This window comes from Lampris incognitus, chromosome 19 (genome assembly GCF_029633865.1).
Source record: "Lampris incognitus isolate fLamInc1 chromosome 19, fLamInc1.hap2, whole genome shotgun sequence".
NCBI classification, from domain to species: domain Eukaryota; kingdom Metazoa; phylum Chordata; class Actinopteri; order Lampriformes; family Lampridae; genus Lampris; species Lampris incognitus.
Genome location: NC_079229.1, coordinates 15,486,572 through 15,498,820, shown reverse-complemented (window position 1 = coordinate 15,498,820; position 12,249 = coordinate 15,486,572). Strand labels below are relative to the sequence as shown.

General features: G+C 44.1%; 1 protein-coding gene across 1 annotated transcript in view; it reads left to right on the top strand.

The window, feature by feature from the left end:
* Positions 1–826: 826 nt before the first annotated feature.
* cntnap2a (contactin associated protein 2a) overlaps positions 827–12,249 on the top strand; it is a gene marked incomplete at its 5' end in the record, with an annotated part of 429,422 nt that continues 417,999 nt past the window's right edge. The window contains one exon of the mRNA XM_056299196.1: positions 827–944. Coding sequence (XP_056155171.1) covers positions 827–944 — 118 coding nt within the window. The remainder of the gene's footprint in view (positions 945–12,249) is intronic.

The window sequence follows — 12,249 nt, the reverse complement described above, 5'->3', positions numbered from 1 at the left end:
GAGTGTGCTGAAACTTTCAAGCCCACATTACTTTGGCGCTTGACCTTGAAGCCGCCTTCTTGAATCATCAACCACGGCCGTGTTTTTGACATTTCTGCATCAATTCTCGCCTGTCAACATTTCCGGTGACAGGCGCAGTGGATGTCATCATTTGGGTTCAGCAATGCTTTTCTTTTTCTTTTTTTTTTCCTTCCAAAGACAAAGTTCCCTCTGAAATGGAGGGGGGAATCATGTCCCGACTGCCTTTTGAACAGTGGTTTGTATTGTAAAATGGCAGTCTCGTGACGGAGGGAAACTTGGAAAGGAGCTTCCACGGTACTTGCATGTGCCTAAATTTTTATTTTTGTGCCAACAAAATTTGTCTCAGCAGAGACTGTGTTTCTTCTATAAAAGGAAGTCCCCCCTCTTGGGGTTGCCATCTTTGGCTGTACAGCCTGTATCCTCGTGCTTCTTCCATTTATAGTGGCGTATCGGTGCAGCTCAACTCCTCCATGAGAACAATACATACGGGAGGAGGCTAATTAGGCACAGGTGTGGCTCATTGATTGGTTGGATTGCCCCTGCTGTTTTCCACCCTGCAAGTGAAAGTGTGAAAGTGTGGTCATAACTACACAATGGACTTGAATATTAATGAAAGTGTTAACTGCTAATCGCCCCCCCCCCCTGCTATCCTACCTCCTGCTTTTATCCTTCCCTCGTTCTTTATCTTCCTGTCGTTTATTCTCTGAACCTGCCGCCTGTCACGCCGTCCCCTATCACTTGTTCTTAATTTCTATACGTTCTCTCTGATTCTCCCCCCCCCCACACACACTTTCTCCTCTGTCTCTCTGCAGAGAAATGTGATGAGGCTCTGGCGTCTCCTCTTCCTCACACAGCTTTCACCAGCTCCTCCGTCTTCGCCAATGGATATGCACCAGGATATGCCAAGCTTAACAGAAGAGGAGGTATACACACACACACACACACACACACACACACACACACACAAAAAAAAAACACATACATAAATGCCTGAAAACACACATGCATGCACAAAAACATACACTCAAACCTTGTAAGTCTCTATCTATCTATCTATCTATCTATCTATCTATCTATCTATCTATCTATCTATCTATCTATCTATCTATCTATCTATCTATCTATCTATCTATCTATCTATCTATCTATCTAATCTGAATATCTATCTATCTAATCTGAATATCTGTATATACATGTAGATATACTTGCATATTTTGTACATGTATGTAACAAAATAAAATAAACAGATATTCCAGCAAATATACATCCATCCATCCATTATCTGAACCACTTATCCTGCTCTCAGGGTCGCAGGGATGCTGGAGCCTATCACAGCAGTCATTGGGCAGCAGGCAGGGAGACCCCCTGGACAGGCCACCAGGCCATCACACAGGGCCGACACACACACACACACACACACACATTCATAGCTAGGGACAATTTAGTATGGCCGATTCACCTGACCTACATGTCTTTGGACTGTGGGAGGAAACGGGAGCCCCCATTGGAAATCCACGCAGACACGGGGAGAAAATGCAAACTCCACACAGAGGACGACCTGGGACGACCCCCAAGGTTGTACTACCCCGGAGCTCAAACCCAAGACCTTCTTGCTGTGAGGCGACCGCGCTAACCACTGTGCCACCGTGCCGCACATATATACACACTTTTTTTTAAATATAGACAGACTGACTAATTCAGCGGATACTTTCCTGGCTGGCCAATCAATGTGTAGGCAGTAGTATGCTACTCATGATCAATACAGAGAATGAGTAAAAAAGCCCCTTGCTGGTAGTCTGGTCAGGCAGCCAGCTGGTTGTATAGAGAAAGTGAGGGTGGTTATAAGTTCATTTTGCTCTCCTATTTACGGTCTACTGCTGTTTCCTCAGCTGCTGATGCTACTTTTGTACAGTTCACTTTCCCCCAAGTTTCCCACCGCACGCTGCGCTGACATTAATGGACTGATTGTATTGTGCTGTAAGCATGAGTTAGTCTATAGTACATCACAGGTTTACACAGAGGAGCAGCTGGCAAAATGAAGAAAAAAAACAAGGCTAAAAAATTAGAATCAACTTCAGGGAGAAGCTTCCAAATGCCCAAATAAATCTTTATGATAGCACTGGAACAAATATTGAAACAAAACAAGAGTTACTTCTGCCTGCATTAACATCCAGCAGCATAATGTTTTTGGTAATAAAGCTGACACTATGGCTAATTAACTCCCAGACCGATACTTCCAAAAGCCATTGAATTGAACTAGTCAGCTGAGGAGTAACACATCCCTATAGGCATATGTATTTAGCTATTTATACATGTTACTCAAGAATTGAGAATTGCTTGTGGAGGCATGAAGGTGTTTAGGAGAGATGGCAGTGGAGTTTTTAACTAGATTGTTTAACACAACCTTGGAAAGTGAGGGGATGCCTGAGGGGTGGAGAAGAAGTGTACTGGTACCGATTTTCAAGAATAAAGGTGATGTGAAGAGCTGCAGTAACTACAGAGGTATAAAGTTGATCAGTGTGAAGATAAGGGAAGGAGTAGTGGAAGCTATATTAAAAGGAGAGGTGATGATTAACGAGCAGCTGTATGGTTTCATGCCTGGAAAGAGCACCACAGATAAGATGTTTGAGAACGTTGATGCAGAAGTGTAGAGAAGGCCCAAAGGAGTTACACTGTCTTTTTGTGGATTTAGAGAAAGCATATGACAGGGTGCTGAGAGAGGAGGTGTGGTATTGTATGAGGAAGTCGGGAGTGGCAAAGAAGTATGTAAGAGTGGTGCAGGATATATGTATGAGGGCAGAGTGACAGTGGTGAGGTATGTGGTTGGAATGACAGATGGGTTAAAGGTGGAGGTGGTATTACATCAAGGATTGGCTCTGAGCCTTTTCTTGTTTGCAATGGTGGTAGACAGTTTCATGGACAAAATCAGGCAAGAGTCTATGTGGACTATGATGTTTGTGGATGACATTGATCTGTAGCGAGAGTAGGGTGCAGGTTGAGGAGAGACTGTAGAGTAGAGGAATGAAAGTCAGTAGAAGCAAGATGGAATACACGTGTGTGAATGAGAGGGAGGACAGCAGAACGGTAAGGATGCAAGGAGTAGAGGTGATGAAGGTTTATGGGTTTAAATATTTGGGTTCAATGATGAAAGTAATAGGGAGTGTAGCAGAGAGGTGAAGAAGAGAGTGCAGGGTATATTGGGAGAAGGATGCTGCAGATGGATCTGCCAGGCAAGAGAAAAAAGGGGAAGGCCAAAGAGGAGGTTTATGGATGTGGTGAGGGAGGACATGCAGGTACATAGCTGGCATGACAGAGGAGGATGCAGAGGACAGGAAGAGGTGGAAACATGATCTGCTGTGGCAACCCGTAATGGGAGCAGCCGAAAGAAGAAGAAGAAGACTCAAGAATTGGGGGTCTCCCGCCCGCCGCCCAATGCCTGCTGGAATAGGCTCCAGCATCCCCACGACCCTGAGAGCAGGATAAGCAGTTAAGACAATGGATGGATGGATGCAAATAAAAAAAAAATATTTGATTATGAATTACAAATTCTGTATATCCCTGTTATTTCGTCACTGCTATATGTTCTGCTTTTCACTTGGTAATCTACCTTGGTAATCCTTTCCTATATGTGTCTTACCCCACAAAAGGTAATGAGACTGATAAATCATTGGAATGGTTTATTTTTATTTAAAATGTATCTTCATATGTAAAATGGGAAAAGTGTCATCAGAACTCTGGTTTATTTGTCCACATAATGAGCACCAGGGTGAGGGGTGAAGCATCTGGTTTGCTGTTTGTGTGATAAAAGTCCTGTTCTGTTGATCTGGATGCAAAGGCACAGAGCTCGCCACATAAGCCACAAACATCACATATAGTATTGTACTTTCCTCTTCTCTTTCTCTCTCTCTAGGCAGGTTTCCATTAACCTGTTTAATGCATAATTTGAAATTGCGAGCTAAAAAATGAGTAATGAAAACACGTGAATTTCAAAAACGCTCTCAAATATTGCAGAAAAGTTTATACGCTCACATGAGGTGGTTTTTCAGATGATTCGACAAAGCAATATTTCACAAAATTTAAATGTAAAGGCATCCGGGTAGCATAGTGGTCTATTCCATTGCCTACCAACATGGGGATCGCCAGTTCAAATCCCCATGTTACCTCCGGCTTGGTTGGGCATCCCTACAGACACAATTGGCCATGTCTGCGGGTGGGAAGCCGGATGTGGGTATGTGTCCTGGTTGCTGCACTAGTGCCTCCCCTGGTCAGTCGAGGTACCTGTTTTGAGGGGAGGGGGAACTGGAGGGAATAACGTGATCCTCCCAACGTGCTACACCCCCCTGGCGAAACTCCTCACTGTCAGGTGAAAAGAAGCGGCTGGTGACTCCACATGTATCAGAGGAGGCACGTGGTAGTCTGCAGCCCTCCCCAGATTGGCAGAGGGGGTGGGGCAGCAACTGGGATGGCTCAGAAGAATGTGGTAATTGGCCAGATACAAATGGGGAGAAAAAAAGGGGGGGTGGAAACACATTTTTCACATTTAACTCAAGGTAGCCATTTTATAAAGAGTGATGGCTATGCGCTTCTCAGTTTGAACTGGCTCCCTCGGGCACGATACACCAGGCACCACGAGGGGTGCTACTGCTGCATAACTCATCAAATGTTAAGCAGGTCATCCTGAAGTTTTGGATCCATGGGACCTCTCTAAATTCATTTTGGGCAATGACCTCCCATAAATCTCTGATATGTGGCCACGGCCAGATATAAGGGGTTTGCATTTCTTTCATTGTGTGCATCACATGCCCCCATCACCTTCGGTTAAATGCTAACACAGCTATTGTGGTTTATGCAATGGAAATCACCATGCTAACACTTATCAGGTCTTGGAGATCTGTCGCCATATCATGAGGAGTAAACCCAGCATTAATCACATAACATCACTCAGTGGAAACACAGACCATTCATAATTGTGTTTCTTGGATTTTAAAAAAAATCACCTTTATTTTGCACAAAATTGCAATGGAAACCTGTGCATTCTCTCGCTCTCTCTCAGCTCAGGCCATTATCTCAGGGACTCAGACGGGAGCTCATCTCTACATCAGTCCACAGCAGAGACAGAGAGATAGGGCCACACGATTACACCTCTCTTTGTTTGCACCATTAATAAGTCACACTGTTCCATCTAATGTAGTCATACTACCGCTGGGGTTACAGCACTCAGAGCTGGCAAATAGAGGCAAGCTAATCTGGTACATTTAATTGTTGTACTAACGGTACTGCTGTGTGTAGCTTGAACTATTGAACTGCTCAGTGTTGGCTCATATGGTGGTATCTCCATCTAACAAGTGATATTTTCAAGAATAACTACAGAAAGGGAGTGCAAAGAAAGAGGAAAGATGAGAGAAGGCAATAAAGAAAATTGCAAGGACATAAAGGTATCTATCAGAAAGATAAGTTGTTCTTGAGAGAGATGGGGGAAAGAAAAAGAAGGAAAGAGAAAGACAGAAAAACAGAAGATGGATCCATGGAAATAGGGAAGAGATGAGAAGAAAGATGCAAAGTAGAGAAGATGGAAAGGAAAAAAGAAAACTGAAGTAGGAAAAGACATATGCCCTTTAAAATAATAGCTGACTTAAAACACCAGAAAGTAGTTGAAATGTGCTCATAACATACGTATATAAAAATATAACAAGAGATAGGGGCCATACATGTGGGCTCAGCATGGCTAGTGTCCCTTTGCTTCTGTATCTGTTTCTTTGTTGATTTTTCACCGTCAATTGCAGTGTTAATATTTGTCTTTTCTATGCCTGTATATGGTGCAATATGAAAACAGACTACTCAATAGCAGTGGTGATCATGTCCATCCTGATCGCATTCATACACGAAAATTTTGCAATAATCCGGAACAATGGAGTCAGTGAGTACCTGCAAGTTCCTCCACTCAAGGGAATTTCTTCTTGCCCTCTGAGACAAATCAAACACTCTGGACTTTAACCCTAAACTACTTGCCTCTTATGCAAAAGCCTGGGGCAAATTCAAAACAAAACTCAAATGAAAAGGAAAGAGGCTCAAAGCTGGGAGTCTGAAAGAGGTTGAGAAGACGGGGAAGCAGACACTCGCTCCTCGTTATTACTCTGTCAAATGTCACTGAATAATAAACAGGACGAGATCAGAGTGTGACTCAGACTTGATGTGGATTTCGAAGGACTAACCTGATCTGTTTTACTAAGACATGGCTACATGAGGACAGTGCAAGACTTGACATTGAGGGTACTTCATCTCACAAATCCATTGGCAGAGGTCTCTTTATCTGTATTGACAATACTTGGCCTACACAATTCAAAGTGCATGAAAAAGTGTGCACCAGAGACTATGAGCTACTGTGTATCTCTCAGACCATTTTACCTTCCGCAGGAGTTTGGACAACTCACCATAATTCTTGTCTATGTTCCAGGGCCGAATAATAAGGAATCCACAGAACCATAACTGACAGCTTCAGTGCTGCGCTTTCCTGATCGGCAGATCAACTGGTATTTGCGCTGAGGGACTTTAACACATACAACCTGTCACCTCACCTTCCTATTCTGCAGCATTATGTAACCACGCCCACTCACTCCACTCGCATTCTGTACCAGTGCTTCGGCAACATTCCAGACGCATACAAGGCAGTTAGCCGGCCTCCCTTCTGAAGGTCTTATCATAATGTTATCCATCGCCTCCCAACATATAGGCAGAAAGTCAAGCGTGATAAACCACTTTTTTTTTTTTTACAATATTTTATTAGGACAGGGATGTAACACAACAGCACAACCACAAAAGAACAGGCATTTTCATATTTTACAATTTCAAACCCGCTTCCCTCAAATCAGGGCCCCTATGAGCCAACTATGATTCTCACCCCACAGTCCTTCTTGATGCGATTGAAACAGTGGATAAACCACTCTTGAAAACTTGTACAGCAATGGTCTGATGATGGAGAGGAGGCACTTAAGGACTGCTTTGAGGCCACAGATTGGCACATGTTTTTTTTAGTTTTTTTTTATGCATGCTCTGATCCATACAAACTGATGGATACAATCACATGCTATATTAAGTTGTGCGAGTGCATGGTTATCGCAACTAAGACAGTTAAGGTTTTCAGCAATAACAAACCATCGCTCTCAAAATATTTTTTAAAGTGTGTTTAAATGAGAAAAGGGTTGCACTTTTGAAAGGTGAAATGGACTCAGTAAAGGAAAAAGAGGAGTTTAGATGTAATTTTAAGAATAATGTTGAGCAAAGATTCTGTCCAGGCAATGCAAAGCAAGCATGGGTGGGGCTCAATTCAATGATGGGCAGGGAAAGGAAAAAGCAAAGTGTGAATACTGTAGACTGTGGTGAATTTGCTTATGACCTAAACATCTAATATGGAAGGTATGATGTGAGAGACCCAAGAATAGGCTGCAGTACTAGCTGCAATCAGATAGGTCACTATGAACCTATTCAGCTATCTGAGAGAGAAATAGCCATGTGTCTCTCCAAAATCAGACCCAACGAAGCCTCTTGGCCTGACAGTCTAAGAGGAAGGGTGCTTAAAGTATGCTCTAACCACCTTAAAGGGGCTGTCACTCAGGTGTTTCAGACTCTGCTTAATGGTTGTATTTTTCCAAACTCATTGAAAAAATCCACAATAAGGCCTGTGCCTAAAGTCTCTGGAAAAACATTTTAAAGATTTTAGACCAGTCACACTCACTTCACTTTTAGCTAAGTGTATGGGGAGAGCAGTCAACACCCATCCTAAGTCCTATGTCGGGAATCAACTCGAGCCCCTACAATTTACTTACAAATTACAACAGAGGGAAAGAGGATGCGATCTCACTATAGTTTACCAAATAGTTAGACACCTACAACAACCAAAATCATTTGCTCATGTTCTTTTCATTGATTTTAGCTCTGCTTTTACCACTTTGCAAATTGATACTCTTAGAACGACTTATTAAGATAAATGTGAATGCTGGTCTCGTTCATTGGATTAGAAGCTTTCTAACTGACTGCCCTGAGAGAGTTTTGATGAACAGTGTCTACTCAGATGAGCTTGTTTTAAACACTGGGGCACCACAAGTCTGTGTGCTGTCACCACTGCTGTTTTCCATTTACACAAATTAAATGACTGTTCACAGTAGTAATGTCAAACTGTTCAGATATGCTGATGATATGGCCCTTGTCGGTCTTCTCCCAGAAGACAATGCCATATATGAGGAGGCTTACTTCAGCCAGGTCACAGCACTGCAGGAATAGTGTCAGGCAAGTAAACTGGAAATAAATGTGGCCAAAACAAAATAACTTACAATTATAATACAAACAAAACCAAGTGGAACCAGTAACATCCTCCCTGTCATACTCAATAACCTGCCTGTAGAAGAAGTAGAACATTTTAAGTACTTCGGCACAATTATTGATCAGGCCCTAACTTTTAATGAGAATGCAGAGAGCATTTTTAAGAGAGCCAGTTAACGATTGTTTTTTAATCAGGAAGCTGAGGAGCTTTTGTGTTAGCCAACACATACTTGAAATGGCATACAGGAGCCTGGTTGTAAGCATTTTATCATTTAAAATGACAACTTGGTACAGGAACTTGAATGTAAAGAGCAAAAACGAGCTCTCCAAAACTGTTAACTCTGCAGAGAAGGAGATCAGCAGGTCACAAAAAGAACTTTGCAATATATTCGACAGTTATGTACACAGGAAGGCTAAATATATAACTGTAGATACCTCACACCCACTACACTCAGAGTATGAGCTACTCCCATCTGGCCATCGATCCAGGGTCCCAAGGGCCAGCTGGAACATTTACAGGAAGTCCTTTATTTTATAAACATTTCTTTATTGAATTATTTTGTTTTAGAAAAAGGAACATAGAACAAGGTGTATATGTGTACAAAAATACAGCATAGATGATGATGAATAAACAACAATGAACAAACTCAAATAATATTGTTGTTAAAAAAAAGAAAGAGAAAAGAAAGAATGCTCACGTGGGCAATGACGGAGAAACCTGGAGGGGTGTGATTCGGAGGAACAGCCTCCCTAATCTGAACCCGAGCGATGCCTTGCTATTGGACTTCTGTGTGAGTCATGGATTGGCTATAACAAACACCATGTTCGAACATAAGGTAGTTCAGAAGTGTACTTGGTGCCAGAACACCTTAGGCCAAAGATCAGTGATAGACTTTGTGGTCATATCATCAGATCTACAGCCATATATGTTTTGGACACTCAGGTGAAGAGAGGAGCAGAGCTGTCAACTGATCACCACTTTGTGGTGAGTTGGATCAGATGGCAGGGAAGGCTGCTGGACAGACCTGGCAAACCCAAACGTGTAGTGAGGGGGAACTGGGAACGTCTGATGGAGGCCCCTGTCCATGAGGTCTTCAACTCCCACCTCTGGAAGAAGTTCTCGTGTATCCCGAGGGAGGCTGGGTACATGGAGTCTGAGTGGGTCATGTTCAAAGCCTCTATTGGAGATGTGGCAGGCAGGAGCTGTGGTCATAAGGTCATCGATGCCTGTCAAGGTGGCAACCTAAAAACCCGCTGGTGGACACCGGTGGTGAGGGAATCCATCAGGCTGAAGAAGGAGGCCTTTCGGACTTGGTTGGCCCACGGGTCTCCTGAAGCAGCAGAGAGGTACAGGGAGGCCAGAAGGGCCGCCGCTTTAGCTGTCATGGAAGCAAAAACTCGGGTGTGGGAGGAGTTTGGCAAGGCTATGGAGGAGGACTTTCGGTTGGCCTCAAGGAAGTTCTGGCAAACCATCTGGCTCTCAGGAAGGGGGAGCAGGGCTTGACTTAGGCTGTGTTCAGCCGGGGAGGGGAACTGTTGACCCGGACTGGGGATGTTGTCAAGTGGTGGAAAGAACACTTTAAGGAGCTCCTGAACCCAGCTAATATGTCCTCAATGGAGGAGGTAGAGTCAGACGATTTGGGAAAAGCCCCACCCATATCCCTGGCAGAGGTCTCTGAGGTAGTTAAAAAGCTCCTCGGTGGCAAAGCACCTGGTGTGGATGAGAGTCACCCTGAGATGCTGAAGGCTCTGGACATGGTCGGGCTGTCTTTGCTGACACGCCTCTTCAGTGTCATGTGGAAGTCGTGGACAATACCTGTGGAGTACCAAACTGGGGTGGTGGTTCCTATATTTAAAAAGGGGGACCGGAGGGTTTGCTCCAATTATAGGGGCATCACATTGCTCAGCCTCCCTGGTAAAGTCTACTCTAGGGTGCTGGAAAGGAGGCTCTGACTGATTGTCGAACCTCGGATCTAGGAGGAACAATGTGGATTCCGTCCTGGCCATGGAACAACAGACCAGCTCTTAACCGTTGCGGAAGTGCTGAGGGGGGCATGGGAGTTACTGCAGGAGTATGGGGTACCGGGGCAGTTTCTACAAGCCATCCTCTCACCAAAGTGAGAGCTGTGTCCGCATTCTCAGCACAAAGTCAAACACATTTTCGGTGGTTGTCAGACTCCGCCAAGTTTGTCAATTTCCCTTTGGGGATGAATAAAGTATTCTGATTCTGATTCTGATTGTCCCTTGTTTCCAATTCTGTTTGTGATATTCATGGATGGGATCTCAATGTGCAGCCGAGGTGAGGAGTATGTCCGTTTTGGGAACCTCAGAATTGCATCTCTGCTCTTTGCAGATGATGTGGTTTTGTTGGCTTCACCAGAACGCGACCTCCAGCGCACACTGGGGTGGTTTGCAGCTGAGTGTGAAATGGCTGGGATGAGAGTCAGCACCTCCAAGTCTGAGGCCATGGTTCTCTACCGAAAAAAGGTGGCTTACTCCCTCCGGGTTGGGAATGAGCTATTGCCTCAAGTGAAGGAGTTCAAGCATCTCGGGGTCTTGTTCACAAGTGAGGGTAGGATGGAATGGGAGCAGCATCAGCAGTAATGTGGACGTTGTACCGGACCATTGTGGTGAAGAAAGGAGCTGAGCCGGAAGGCAAAGTTCTCAATTTACCAGTCCATCTTCATTCCAACCCTCACCTACGGTCATGACCTTTGGGTATTGATCAAAAGGGTGATATTGTGGATACAAGCAGCTGAAATAGTTTCCTCCGTATGTTGTCTGGCTCAGCCTTAGGGTGAGGAGCTCGGACATCCGCAGGGAGCTCGGAGTAGAGCCGCTGCTCCTTCGCGTCGAAAGGAGCCAGTTGAGGTGGTTCGGGCATCTGATTAGGATGCCTCCTGGGTGCCTTCCTTTGGAGGTTTACCAGGCGTGGCCAACTGGGGGGAGATCCCGGGGTAGACCCAGAACTTGCTGGAGGGACTACATGTGGCCTGGGAATGCCTTGGGATCCCCCAGGAGGAGCTGGAGGGCATTGCTGGGGCGAGGGATGTCTGGAGTGCCCTACTTAGCTTGCTGCCACCATGACCCAACCGCTGAGAAGTAGCTGATGATGAATGAATAATTTTCTTACTGAGACTATAATAGGCATATGAGTCGGAGTGTTATATCTCTCATTTTCATTCATAAATAATATTTCAAATTTACTATTATTTATTTTTTAGCCTGCAAATTCACCAAAAGAGCTTATCAGGTCAGGTAAATTAGGTAGTCTGTTTCAAGTTGGAGCAGAACAAAATTATATCATCTGCATACAGGGCTATACTATATTCTATATTTCCTATCTTTATTCCCATCATACTGGTATTTTTGCGAATTGCCATGGCAAGTGGCTCAATGGCTAGGGTAAACAACAGGAGAGAAAGGGGACAACCATATCTTGTTCTCCGATGAAGTTTAAAGGGTGCCGAAAAAAGCCCATTAGTTAAAATTACATCATGTGGGTCAGCGTAAAGGAGCCGGATCCAACTAAGAAATGTTCCCCCTATACCAAACCTTTGTAGGATGTCAAATAAATACTACCACTCCACTCTGTCAAAGGCCTTCTCAGCATCCAGTGACAGAATAGCATTATCCGTGCTGCTATATTATTCAAAAACTATATTAAGTACTCTTCGAATATTGTGAATGTCTTCCCTTCCCTGGACAAATCCATTCTGGTCAGAATGAACCATTTTTGGCAAGAGTACCTCTAGTCTTCTACTAGCTTGTACCTTACAAAGAATTTTGGTATGATTACTACTACTACTACTTTCTTCTGCTCCCGTTAGTGGTCGCCACAGCGGATCATCCATTTCCATTTCTTCTGCATCTTCCTCTGTCACACCAGCCACCTACATGTCTTCCCTCACC